The following is a 14,259-nucleotide window of genomic DNA, read 5'->3' on the forward strand; positions in this document are numbered from 1 at the left end:
AGTCCTTCTATAGTGTCTCTGGTAAAGTCCCGGGAAGGAGGGGAGAATAATAAACGACAACAACAACAACAATGAAAATAAATGAAAGCGTTATTTTTTATGAGGAATTTGGCAAAGTTCTCTTTCGCCACTAAACTCATGCATCTGAAAGTCCCGCCCTCGTTCTCGCCAATAAGGCTTATTTTGAGTATTCCGTTCCAGGCGTTTCGTCGTTCGAAGAGAACGCCTGGGAACGAGGAGCTTCAACGTAGCGTCGTCGCCCTCTCCCTAGACAGTGACCTAGGAGAGCCAAGAGTGACCTCTAGCGCCCTAGCAGGCAACCTTTGTGTTGGACAACACAAATTTACGATAGTGATTATTTTTATTCAGAGATGGTGGTTAAAAGATATGGTCAGATATACCAGCAATTGATGCCAATATTTATGCAAACACACCACCAAATAAGTTCATGTTAATATTCATGTTCACCTTTTTATGTTTATTCTTATTTTCCATAAGTAGGCTTAGCGTTGTGGACGCTATCGTTTCTCATGACTTGCCATCTCATACATACTGTATGTATGAGATGATGTATAACAATAAAAAGTCACAACAGAAATGAATACATGCAAATAGGCTTATTTAAACTTATATCTGCAATCCTACAGATGGCAGTCTATGACCCTATGAAACATTTGGCCTTGGTTGCTCTTGTCCACCTTATATGCTCGTGTGATGAATACTGATGATTGAATGCACGGTGTAGATACCCATGAAATGAAAAAGATAATGTCATAAGCATTGGAAAGTGTGGCATTTATTTCCACATTCAATCCCACAACCGAACAGCTCTGCATTTGAAGTCTATCACAAATATCACTGCATTATTTTGAATATGTATCTCTAAAAGGCGCTAAAGAGCAAAATAACCCTAACCCTAACACCTATTATATGTAATAAGCCATGAGGCTAAGTGAATCAGGTGTTTGTTATGATCTGATGCCAATGGATATTAATTACAAAGACATGTACTACTAACTTATTAGATGTTTTCTTTTCTTTTAAATACACATTATTACATGTAGGCCTATTTCATATAACAGTGGTTCAAATATGAAGCAGCATAGATAGAAATTACAAGTTAAATATAATTGAATTATCTTATCTCTCTAGAGAGCCTATTGGAGACTGCAAATATTTGTAGAGGGTTACATTTTAGTGTTAGAAGCCTTAAAATTGAAACCAAAGTAGCCAAGTCAAGCCTCTCTAAACATAGGCTCTAAACTACATTAAGAATAGATTGATTGTAATTAAGTACCCCTATCAATCAACTAAATGAACAGATGAGGGCTATTTTCTGTATAAACAAATGCAGGGAATGTAATACAATAACTGAATATGAAACTGGTGTCCTCATTTGTTTTTATTATGTGCTCACTTAGTTCGCCAGGTTCATAACCTGAAACATGAATGACGATCATTACACCCATATTAGATTTCAATCCTGTATGGATAAGTCATAACATTCTAGAGAATGGTTACTTGTGCTAGACATGCCCGTACGTTTCTGGTGGAAACCAATCCATGGCGGTTATGTTTTCCTCTCGGGGAGAGCAAGTGAGCACTGCAGGTGTCCCTGTCACTCTGGTGATGCATGTAAATATTTAGCAATGTGCTGCTGATGCTTTTGGCTTACGTGTCAGAGAACAGGGGAATTGGTGCTTGCTTGCCCGTGCCTGTGTCAAGCATGGCGGAATGGCTAAAGTGACTGCTTTAACAGTCACCTGCGATCTGCTGGAAGTTGCAACCACGTATGACATGGTGACTCAACGTGAGTGAGTTATACAGATTATGCCTTAATGTGAATAACACATATTTGATATGGGTTGACAAAACTAACCTTTGTCTTTGAAATTAAATGATGGAATAAGTGCAAATCAAAGATAATTGATAAAAAAGCAAGAGCATGTGCATTATATCTATGTATGCATGTGAAAGACATACTGTCGTCGTCCCAGAATTCTTTCCTTCTATTCTCACAACCTTCTGTCAACCTTCTGTCTCACTGGACTACACCCAAGCCTCAAACTCGTCTGCATTTTGGGAAAACTATCATAACCATGTTTTGATAGTTCATCCATATGGCCAAATGTCAACACTTTAAAGTAAAATCTATGCAAAGGTAAACGTATACAAACAAATGTTAATAATGGAATCAATATGTTGGTTCTTTTAGCACTTTTTGGAATTCCAGCAATATAATTTCAGTTTTTTTTGCAGAACTATGGAAACAGTGTTTCATTGACATTAATGCCCCAACAAATAACTGCATAACATTCTATCTTTTCATCTGTCACTCATTTCCCCTTACATCCTCCCTTTATATCATTCTCTGTCAGTCTGTTCAGCTATACATTCATCACACAACATACAAAACATAAAACATACCTTGTGACACTGTAAATGCGTTATTGCACAGCAGGAATGATACACAAGAATTTTCTTTTTCATATTTGTAAATACAAAAAAAATACAGAATAATTTGCCATTTGTTATCATGGCAGTACCAAGATGGCATGATGTATTCAATCTTTGTGTTAAAGTCTATGGAATGTTGTTTATATGATAACCAAATCATAACTCAATTTTGGATAACGAAGGCCCCTTATTCTCTTTTGATTTACAGTACTCAACTTTAAAGTTGATAAAAAAATACAGTCCAATAAGCAGCATATTTACATATTCCTAACTTCTTACATTCTTCAGATTCTTTAAATGTATTGAGCTCAAACCACTTAGACTTGTGGCTGGCCAGCACACATCATTTCAATTCATGATCCTTTCCTGAAACAGTTATCAAAAGAATAATGAATATGCATTAATTATATCTTATATAATGACTGCATAAGTCAAGAGGCTATAAGAAATAAAATATATAACACTGTTTTGATATGAGTTATAATATCTTTGGTTTTATTTTTACCTTTATCTTTTGTTTTTTTTAGATACCCACATGAAATTAAATGCATCTGCAACAACTTCAATGCGTGTTCTTGAGAGGGAGTACTACATAAGGTTGTATTCTTTACCAGATGAGTATAACTGTTGCCTCCCTTAATTTCCTTTAAAGCAATTGAAACAGTTCCAAATATTAGATATATCAAACTGCATCAGTATTCTTCTTTGGTCGTGTTGGTCTAGACGGTGGAGAGGAGTTGGCAACCGCCCCCCCATACTGCCCTGTGGGCGAAGGCTCCATACAAAATTCATGCTGCTGCCGCTGCCCCAGGCCTCCCCTACAGGTCGGTGGACATGCTGCCCCTCTTCACCCTCAGGCTGCCCCCCCAGCCACGGGGACAGGTGTTGTAGGTACGCGAGCCGGGCGACCTCAGGCCCGAGTCCTCCGACTCCACCGAGGCATCTGAGTCGGTGAGGGAGCGGCTGTTGTACAGCCGCACCGGCGAGCAGATCCTCTGAGTGGGGGTGGGCGGCGGGCTGATGAACGTGGGAGACAGGGCCCCCAGGGAGCGCGTATCGAAGGGGCAGACGGGCGGCTTGCCACAGTCGTATCCGTGGTGCGACATGCCCAGGGGAGAGATGGGCAGGCTGTGCCCGCTGTGGGCGCCGGGGGACGGGCTATTTTTACGCTTGGCCGCGTTGATGATGTTCTTGGCCAGGAGGCGATGGTTGGCTTTAGAGTCTAGATTGCTCACGACGGGGGACATGCAGCGGCTGTCTCTGGACAGGGAGACGGGAGAGGTGGCGCTGGACGCGCGCTGAGTCTTACCGGTGGAGGGCGGGTGGGTGGTCTGGGGGGTGAAGGGGGACGCGCAGCGCGAGCCCCAGGGGGGGGACATGGGGGAGGAGGCTGTCAACGTTGGGGAGGGCTTGGAATAGGGCACACTGGTGTTGGCAGAGGGCTGTGGGCTCTGGTTGATCGCTGGAGACTGGCACCGGGAGCCCCACGGGGGGGAGACGGGGGAGGTGAGGGGGGGCTTGTTGGCTGGGCGACCCGGGGACCAGACCCCCAGGACGGGGCTCTCCGGGCTGCTGAAGCGCTGGCCGAGGCTGGGCGCCCGGGTCATGGGAGGGGTCGCGCTGGGCGCCGAGACCGGAGATGATTGCTTCTTTGTCTGTTGGATAAAAACAAATGGAGATTTAGACAGAGAGGCAAAATCTGGCTTGTTAAGGAATGACAAAATATCATATCAAAGCTGTGTGTTCTGGACCATCTTTTGGCAGTATTTTTACTTTGAAATGGATGATTATGTCTTAATTGTCTTAATATTGCTAACGATCGTGACAGTTGTCAACCCATCGCAAGAAGCTTTTCCACCTTTACTATATTTTTAAGGGTTGATACTGAGTCCTAATGGTATCATATTTATTACTGTATTGCCCTTCTGACACAGCTTGACATCTCTCCAGTTACTTTGTAATTTGGCCCTTTGAAGTCAGCTAACGGTAACAGGAATATGAAGGTAAGCTCCTGGAATTTCTGGTATACACATCTAACTTGGAGGCGTGTGGATTTTTAGTTTCTACATTAAAAGAACTGCATGTCAAAATGGCTATATTCAGAAAGGTTGCATGTTATTGCCTTGTTATGTTTTATCAAAGGAGGTATCAAGGAAGCTTTGGGTGTTAGGATGAAAGCAGGAAATGGTTATGGAATGGTAATCAGGACCACTCCTAAAGCCACACACACACACACACACACACACACACACACACACACACACACACACACACACACACACACACACACACACACACACACACACACACACACACACACACACACACACACATTCAGTTATTCAGCAGAAGTCTATAACTGATCTCTTTTTCAAAAACAGATATGTCAATATAAATCAGAAAGATAACATTGCATTGCAAGTGTAAGAATAAGTAAAGGTTTAAGTGAAAGCATGAAAAGAAAGTCAGAAAGACACAGCAGATAGTAAGGAAGCTTTAATCAGAGAATTAGACATGGACAAGGCAAGACAAGGACACAAGAGAACATGAAAATCAGACAAGAGATGAAATATAAATCAGAAGAATAAAGAGTAACAGTAGATGCAGGAAAACTGTGAATTAGGATTCAGAAATAGAAGTTGTAAGAAGAAGCAGCGATAATCACAGTAGGCATTATATGGCGGTGGTTTAAAAAGATGTTGCATTCAACTATTATTAAAGATTTCCTTATAAATATTGGGTAAAAAAATGCACAAAACGTGAAAGTTATGCTGTAATAGTGCAGTGTGTTCTTTAAAAACAACAACACAGAGTCCGGGCTAGGCACAGGTATAGCAACAGAACAAGATCTGTTTGCAAGTGAAATACTTTTGCCTGCAGAGGTAGAGGTATACAGTTTCTCCTCCTGCAGCAACTTTCATATCTGCCAGCAAAAATTATATAGCAAATGATGGCTCATAAACCAGATGCCAGACCATCTGCCAAGGTAATTCATAAACCTTCATCCTGATGCCAAAGTGCTTGGGCCTCTGAAAACTGCAAAATACAGCCTTTAGAAAAAATTATCCTAATGTAGCTAAATAAAATTCATTTTTTTTTACTTTGGAGCTAATCATTCAAATCTGAAATTAACAATTCACAGATAATACTCATAAGGAGATCTGCCTGTTTTGCCTATTTACCCTAGAAAAGCTTCCGTTTTAATAAAATTTGCACACGAAAACAAGATAAAGTGCAGGGTTTAAAAGTATCAGAGCTACTAGAAAAATATCAACACGATAAGCCACAGTTGTGTAACTAATATTATCGGTGCAACTGTCAAAATAAAGCCTACGCAATCTGATGCCCCACTAGGGACCTCCCATTAACTAATAATAGTACAGAGAGGGCCTCCAGACCTGGGGTTCAATCCCGGCCTTCCTGGTAGAAAACATGGGTCTCGGTGCCTGAACGCCTGACCGCGAGGAGGACGGACGCTCTGGAGAGTTCACCCTCGGCTGGCCGTGGGCTGGGGCGGTGCCGCAGTGAGCGGGGTACTCCATCCGTCCCGTCGGGCTGAGGGGAGACCGTGGAGACATGCAGTGGGGGGAGCTGAGGGTCGCCTGGTTACTGAAGAAGGCCGGGGAGCCGGTGGGGAGGGAGGACTGCCGGGAGAAGGGCTGGGTGGGAACAGGGGCTCTCGCGGCCGGTGCCCCTCTTGGTAATGAACTAAGGGGGTCCTTAGTGGGGTTGAGAATGAAGAGGGAGGACTTTAACTGGTACGGCTGGTGCCTGGAGAGGTCCATCTCCATCTTGGTACAGCCGTTCTCCAGAGGCGGGCTTTCCGGGACAGGCGGTGGAGCCGCTGCTTGTTGACTGGGCTTTCTTTTGATTTGCTGTTGGGCCTGTAGGGTCTGTGTGAGCTGAGTCGACATTTCAGAGTTTTTGGCAATGGCTTTGACCCTTCCAGGCATGTTTGACGGGAAGACCCAAGATGGCGGCAGAGAGACGGTGGGAGAGGGAGACCGCGCCGGCTTGGCGTTCTGATTCTCCACGACGAATTTATCCATTCTGGACTGGCGCTTGGCAAAAAGCTCCGCCCCCTTTCCCGAGGCGTTGGTGAGGGCCTGCTCCGGCCCGCGCTCCTCCCTGAGACGGGTCCTGGAGTTCTTCAGGCTTGAGGCCCATTCCGGAGCGGTGGCTCCCTCTGAGCTCTCCTGCTTCTTGACCAGGAAGTTGGACGCCTCGGCGCCCAGGGCGAGGAGCTCCTCCTCGGATCCTGGCTCGGGCGCGGGGGCCCGGGGCCCGTGCTTCTTCCTCTCGTCCGCCCCCTGGACGAGCGAGAGCAGCTCAGGGTTCGGAGCGACGACGACCTTCTCTTTGAACGTGAACATGGACTTCCTGCCGGTGGACCTCTTGGCCGCCATCTCCTCCAGGATCCCCGTTTTCATCGATGTCCTCTCTTCGATCGGCTGAGGGGAATACGTATGGGCCCCGGGGACTGCAGCCGGGGCCCCGTAATAGGGCCCCGGCGGGTTGCTGGGAGCAGGCGTGTAAGGCGTGGTGGGAGCACCGGTGGAAGCGTACTGGGACGCCACCGGGGACATGGCGGCAGACGTGCAAGTGGGGCTGGAGTAGGTCTGTGGAGGCTGGTTAGTGAAGGCTGGCAGAGGGGGCATCGGGTATGAGGGGGGCGGGGGTGGGGGTGAGAAGGCGGCTCGATGGGGAGACGGAGGCGGGGGGGAGAAGGCGGCTCGATGGGGAGACGGAGGTGGGGGTGAGAAGGCGGCTCGATGGGGAGCTTGAGGCGGGGGGGAGAAGGCGGCTCGATGGGGAGCCTGAGGCGGGGGGGAGAAGGCGGCTCGATGGGGAGCCTGAGGCGGGGGGGGGGAGAAGGCCGCTCGATGGGGGGCCTTGAAGGTGGGCAGTCGTGGAGCGGCGTATGAAGGGGCCGGAGGGGTGTCCATGACGGGGCTTGTCGGCGTGGCCTCAGGAGACTGCACGGTGATCGGAGAGAAAAAAGGCCTGGCGGTTCTGTTGACGATGACGGCGGGCTGCTTGGCGGACGGGACGGGGCCAGAGGGAGTCCTGTGGCAGCTGTTTACCGGAGGAGCAGGCTCCGGCCTCTCTCGACCCGTGTCCTCCCTGGCCTGGGTTCGCTCCAGCTGAGCCGAGTAGGTAGTACAACTCGCGGGGGCGAAATCGACCTTGACACTCTCCTCCAGATCCCCAAGCTCTCGGTCTATTGCCTCCTCACTGCTGCACTTCACCACCTCCTCCTCCAGCTCCTCCTCCTCCTCCTCCTCCTCCAACTCCTCCCCCTCGTTAACCGGAACAAAGTGTCTGTCCTCGGGACGCTCGCTGCTCTTTATCTGCTCTGCCTCGTGGAGCTGCTCTGCCGGCTCCTCCATGATGTCCCCGACTTGGTGTGTCCTGGCGGTGGGTGACCAGAGTGGCCCGGCGGCACGACTGTTCCTGCTGTTCAGCTCGCGGTCCTTCTGCTTACCGCCACCTTCTGCCCATCCTAGTTTATCGCGCGACGAGCGGGTGTTGGCGTTCTCCGTGTCGGTGTCCCTGGCCGAACCCTCTCCGCCGCTCTCCAGCGTGAAGGCGTTGACCCTCTGCCGGCGTCGGTTGAAGAGCTGGACCCCTCTGGAGCCGGAGTTGGTGGGCAGGGTGAGCTGGGTGGCGATGATCTGACTCCGGACCCGGGCTTCTTTCAGCTCCTTCTCTGACAAACTGGCGCTCCTGGTTAGATCTAGAGACGGGGCAGAAGAAACGCAGACGGAAATAATGAGTACATAAATGAACAACCCATGACATGCCAAACATCACTCAGACCATCAAAGCTGAACCACCAAAACCAATACGAATAAATGTCTGTTTTAATAAATGAGATGCTAACCTCAACAATGGGTCTATAAAATGTTCTTTTTAGGTATTCTGTCCCTCTTGAGACATTTCTCTAAAGATATTCCAAAGGGAGGTTTCAAAGGAATTCTTGTAAATGTAGTTACTGTGAAAATGAACAAGACAAGGCCTTAACAAGTCTGGGGAGGAAAACCCACAAAATAGTTTCTGTTCAATGCGGTTGTTTGCTTTTTGTTTGTTTTTTTCTGCTGTCCTGTTTGATTTCTACCCAAGAAAAAAAAAGAGAAAAACTCAACTAACTAGTTGACAGTTAAACTACACCCTAGAGTTTTCAAATGAACCTTACACTAGAAAACACACAAAAATATTCCACACAACACACACAGTCAAAAAGGCACTGGACTCATGCGAACTGTGGTTCATTTATTTGTGTTGAGGAATGACTCCCCTCCGCAGTAACATTTATTATTCTAAGAGGAATACAGCGTTGAATAACACGTTTTGGCTGAAAATGACTGTAGTGATTGTGTGGGCTCACGCGCTCCATTCCAGTCTGTGCAGCCATTTCCTCTGCCATCTGCTCTCGTCCCTCCCAGAGCATTCCTAGACTGCTGTGTAAATTCCCTGCTTAAGCCTCCAAAATGCCTTTGGTTTCTCTTTTTAAGTCAACGTCTTCAAGGCTACGCTTCAGATGTGAAATAATAACAGAATGGGAAAAACTAACATTAAATGTTTCGTACAATACAGATTATTATTGATTTAGAATGTTTTAAGTTTAAGTGCTGTAAAAGGTACGGAATGCTAGAGTATAAGGATAAATTAATTATTATTATTATGGAATGCATTTGATTAATAACAAGCTCAGTTGTAATAGTCGTTATATTACTATTATTGGATGGTATTCATATTAATATAGAAGGGCTGGTAAGATCACCACTATATGAGGTTGGCTGAGGTCATTTTCAGCATGGAAGAAACATTGTAGAATCGGATGAAGTAACTGTCCTGGATAATGTCTGAAATATTGGTATTTCCCCTTTTAATGACCGTATAGAGCCAGAACAAAGCATCATTAAATCTATTTTATTGCTTTTTATAAGCTTTGTCATTCTCTGGTATGATTTTCCATGGTTAATATTGAGAATGCATATTTTCCTGGCTCAGTGTTTCATAGAAAACCTAGAATGATGATTTTTCCAGCCAAACAGGAATAATGTGTATCTGTTTTTGATTTTGCGAACCAAATTGATTGATTTTACAAAAAAAAAGCATACCTGTTTGGAAAATTTGACTTCTCAATGAATTCCAACTGAATTTGCACCTTAACCCTCAAGCGTACTTCACCCTTATTTCCCCTACATTTGAATTCATTGTTCTTGCTGTGGTTATTATATTGGAGGCCTTCCTGTTGTTTTCTATATCTATTAATTTGCATCTCTATTTTGAATCTGTTTGGCTCTGTTACTATGCTGCTGTAGCTTAAGATTCCCCCTAAGGGATCCGTGAAGTAATCAACTTCAAACAGGGAGTTCTACAATTTGGTAATTGACCTCGTCTGTCAGTAAGTCAATAAAACTATATCAAAACCAGCTCGACAACCACATAAAAAAACAACCTTTAGCTTCCTTTCCACAAAGTAAAGAAAGAAGACAATGCAGTGGGTCTATGTCAGCGATACCTCCAGCCACCTATCTAAACTGAAGCCAGCCAACTGTCACCCAAACAAGCCTTGATCTCTTTTATAGACTGAGTCCCAGAGCTCAGCCCACGGCTCTGCCAGTTCGTACGCCTGTCAAGGTTGTCCCAATAAAGACTATTTACAGGCCGTTTCGTCTCAATCGTTTAAATCCAACCAGAACACATGCTACGACAGACTACAGCGTGACAAGTTGCAACCGCTAGGCCTGCTTTGCAATGACGGTGACACGACTCGTGAGCTATGTTTACAGCGACCACTGCCTAGATCTGGATGTGGACACCAGATGGCAAGTGACATGCAGGTGCAAATTCCGCCATTGATTAAATGATGTCCCAGGGAGGACGAGTACGTATATGGTGTAACCGTAGACGACGTTAGGTAGGCCTATAGTATTTAACATTGCATTGATTACTCAGCCCACTGGCTGGCTGCACAGCGATGAAGAGACCAATAACCATCCTCATCATCATTTAGCCAAATCACATGAGATTACCCGGATAAGGTCGATTTTAGGGAGTGGTAATCATCCTGTGCACTCTTAATATAGATCCGGAGAGCATTCCAATTCACTTTCATTATTCATCATAACAGAAATTGTAATTAAAGCTGCCACCCCGGTATATTAAATCGCAAAAAAAACGCGCATCTTAATCAGCATGAAAGAAAAGTCGATTTCTTTCTTCCTTTTTTTTTTTTTTTACTTCGCTAGAACTTCCTACAACGTGACTACAAATGAGTTTATGGACTTATTCTACATCACTCGCTGTGTCGTGCCTCTTACCTTCACACAAACAAAGACCTTGACAGAGCTCAGAGAGAGCGGTAGCACTTCCATCGGCGTCTCCTATTGAACTGTGTCTCATACCTTCACACCCCCGCCGCCTTTTTCTGCAGCTCCGCAGCGGATCGGATTTCTTTGGACCAGAGTTTATCCCCCAGCCCAACGTGCTTAGCACTGCAACTTGTTGGGAGGGGTTGGTTCGTCTGGAAATAAAACGCTCACTACATTGGCCCCTACAACGCTGTACTTTTAACGTTTGGATCGCAAGTTAGTTCCTATGACTTTGCTTAAAGTCAAGTTATGTTCAACACGTAGTATTCTGCTAGACGATCGCTCGTCCGGGGGGACATTGCCACACTTTCTGGAATTAATTGTTATTTGTGTGAGTTGGAAAAGTTGTAGCCAGAAATCAATGAAAGATATCGACATGTCTGTTTCACATATCCCAATATTGCGACCTGTTTCTCAGTCAGTCGCTAGATAAATGGACAGGGAATCCAATGTTTACCCGAATTGGTCTGCATGTAATTCAGGCTCTGACTCCAGGAGATTAACACCTCTTATAAGCTTGACCTCACATGTCCCGTCTGTCCTCAGGACTCCTCACCAAAGTCATTATTTGCAGGTCATTTCTGTGGAAGCACTATTGGCCAAGTGGTTTTGCCCGTCACATGTTTGCTTACTAAGAGGGCTTTTGGAGCTGACTGCCTGGGAGGTGGAATTGGGTTGTCCTCGAGCAGACACACAATTTAGCCCCCCGGGCAACGACACACGACTCTCACTCACCCTCTGTAATTCACTCCCTCTGCCCTTCTCACTTTGGCCTATCCCTTTCTGCACCTGGCTCTAGTAACGTCCTCTCTGTCTTCCTCTTCTTTCTCCCTGTTCCCATGACCAGCAAAATCCTCAAAGTCACCACCACCATCATCATCATCATCGTCACCATCATCATCATCATCATCATCACCCTCATCATCATTATTATCTTCCTCATCATCGTCATTATCAACACATCACCCTTGTGTTCCCCTGAGTTGCTTCCTCAGAAGTATTCATATTGTAAACTCCATCCCCCTCAAACCGGCTACAGTGATGCTGGGAAGGGCTGGCGAGGGGGATTTATCTATCAAAGCTCAGATTACCCCTGTCGGATGTTGTCTTTTGCTGGCTGACAGTAGTAGGGGGAGTGGGATGACTCGCCACCGGCCCTGCAGGCTATTTGTGAAGCGGCATGAAAAGACCCAGATTAACAAAGGTCGCATGGGGGTATATCAGACTGAATGTGACCCAACTCCACACTCAATCCTGGGTACAAAATGAAACACCAGCCCCCTCCAGCACTGCAGTACAGGGGCATTGCCAGGCCAAAAGGCTGATAAAAGGTGGAGTAGACGTTTTGCACTATATTTACTTTATTAAGGTCTGCTATGATGACTTCAAGGGTTCATTGTTTCAGAGCAATCAGTGGCTGGGAGGGCTGGGAGTAGCAGGTATAGCGTTATAGATTCATATCTAAACTATTTTCTGGCCCTCAGCCCTCCACTTCCTACAAGCACAATGTCTTGTTAGTTCCCCTGATTAGCCCCATCTGTTCAGACGGTACTTTCACAGCACAGAGGTAATTATCTTCTGTGTACTACATTTCTTTTTTCCACATTGTGATTTAACGACTTATCCATCTTTTTTCTCTTTTTTTTTCTCTGTGTTAAAACTGTCGTCATACACTCGTTTCCCAGGGAACAGCTGTGAAAGTAGAAAGGTCGGGTCTAAAGATGTTATTATAGATTTATTTATCTTTTCCCGCAAGTACGACCATTTCTGTCACTGGCGAAGTTAAATGTTGACATGGCTCTTTAAGTGTGGTGCATGATTGCATTTCCATCGCTGTCGGGGCTGTCTGTATTATTAAAGCCACAGAAACAGATGTTTCACTGTCTGAAGTGACAAGGACAAAGCAGGGCGGTATCTATTCTTACCCTATACGAGTCCACTTCTAAATACTACATTTCCTTGTATCTTATATATGTATGTGTGTACAGTTGGAAACTGCCGTATCTGTCTATACAGTAGGTGTGTGAGGCATAGGCTACTCGTACTATGTGTGTGTTCCTTGAATATAATCCAAGATAACAAATAACGCAAACAGACACGATACAGATGTACGAAACACACACACACACACACACACACAAGAGAGGCCACACTTACTCGTTTTGCGACATGACTGGTTCGTCTCCGGGCAAGTGATTTGTGTTCCCTGGAACCCACACTTCTCCCATGGTGCATTGCTGCTGATGTTGGAGGTGTCCTGCGTTGTTTGGAACTTCCTCCCCCCACCTGGACTCCAGCTCACCCCTCTCCTGATGGACACATGTCCCTTTTCCATCTCGTAGTGCAGTGGGGGCTGCTGCCTTCCAAACCGCTGCAGCGTACCGCAGGCTAAGGTAGCACACAGAGTTGAGTCCCCGCCAGTTCAATCCTCTTGCCTCCTCGCAGCTTTTCACTACTTCCTTTCCTCACGCAGTAAAAGCACAAAAATAGCAATCCCCGAAGTGGAAGCAGGAAGATCTTAGTCTTTCCACGACAAGCCAGTGAATTAGACGGAAAGTACCAGAAAAAAAAAAAAAACCACTACAACAACATGATCACGACAAGGGGAGGAGGAGCAGAGTCAAATCTCTGGGTGGCTTCTTCTTCTTCGTCCTGTCATGGATCTCTTCTCATCACAGTAATCCCAGCGACGGCTGTCCTGTAGCCAACCAGCTCAACGCTGATGAGAGAAGTGCGCGCTTAGTTTGGGGGTTTGCGCTGTATTATTCACAATCTAACAGGACCTCCCAGGAGAGAGCCTGCTCCAAGGCACTCTGGAAGAGTTCCCATGGACGGGAGCCAAGAGAGTTTCACAACAGGGATGTGCTCTGCTGCAAATCCAGCGAAGAAGGCTGAGAAACCATCAGATTCTCTGTGCTTGTGTCTGTCGCTCTCCCGTTGGTTTTCTCGAGCCCAGATGTTCCTGTGTTCCTCTTCTATTTCAGACACCGAATCATGTATGTTTTATTCATCCAAATGGCCTACCCACCCATTGTATTCATATTGCTTTATAGTATCAAGGTAAAACTGAGTTATGGACAAAAAGTTAAACATTAACAACTAAAGTGGGATACTGTCTATGATAGCCTATTTAAATCAGCCAAGGTTATAACTTGGAAAGTGAACAGGCTTCTTAGATATCAGTTTAAAATTATTTAGGCCGTTGTCATGAACCAAGTATCTAAACACTGATATCAGGTTCACAAGTTCCTTTGGTGCTTCAGGGGTAGGTGTCTGTCAAGGGTAGGTGTTTCTTAATCCAGGTGAGGAAACATTAATGTGTTAGTGCCAGGTTGGAGATCAAGTTGTCATTTTGATAAGGAAGAGGGAATGAGAGCTAGAAATCCAAAGAGAGGTTGATATCCTTCGTTGATATCCACAG

At 45.7% G+C, this 14,259-nt stretch overlaps 1 protein-coding gene across 2 annotated transcripts; it reads right to left on the reverse strand.

Moving 5' to 3' along the window:
• Nucleotides 1–1,407: 1,407 nt before the first annotated feature.
• On the reverse strand, nt 1,408–13,571 carry synpo (synaptopodin). 2 transcript variants are annotated; one of them, XM_084469713.1, is made up of 3 exons: nt 12,996–13,571; nt 5,856–8,194; nt 1,408–4,112 (listed from the first exon to the last, which is right to left on the reverse strand). In XM_084469713.1, the coding sequence occupies exons 1-3, from the start codon at nt 13,171–13,173 to the stop codon at nt 3,276–3,278; spliced, it is 3,354 nt and encodes a 1,117-aa protein (XP_084325839.1). In that variant the 5' UTR covers nt 13,174–13,571; the 3' UTR covers nt 1,408–3,275. The 2 variants fall into 2 exon arrangements, with proteins under 2 accessions (XP_084325839.1, XP_084325840.1); XM_084469714.1 differs by lacking the exon at nt 12,996–13,571 and adding an exon at nt 10,788–10,925.
• Nucleotides 13,572–14,259: the final 688 nt, after the last annotated feature.

This window comes from Micromesistius poutassou (genome assembly GCF_964030765.1).
Source record: "Micromesistius poutassou genome assembly, chromosome: 6".
NCBI lineage: Eukaryota > Metazoa > Chordata > Actinopteri > Gadiformes > Gadidae > Micromesistius > Micromesistius poutassou.

Excerpts from the sequence above, each read along its gene's own strand:
- synpo (XM_084469713.1), bottom strand. The coding sequence starts at position 13,173 with ATGGAAAAGGGACATGTGTCCATCAGGAGAGGGGTGAGCTGGAGTCCA. Across the intron at positions 8,195-12,995 it reads CCAGTCATGTCGCAAAACGA|ATCTAACCAGGAGCGCCAGT; the intron begins GTAAGTGTGGCC and ends CCCCGTCTCTAG. Across the intron at positions 4,113-5,855 it reads AGGCCGGGATTGAACCCCAG|ACAAAGAAGCAATCATCTCC; the intron begins GTCTGGAGGCCC and ends TTTATCCAACAG.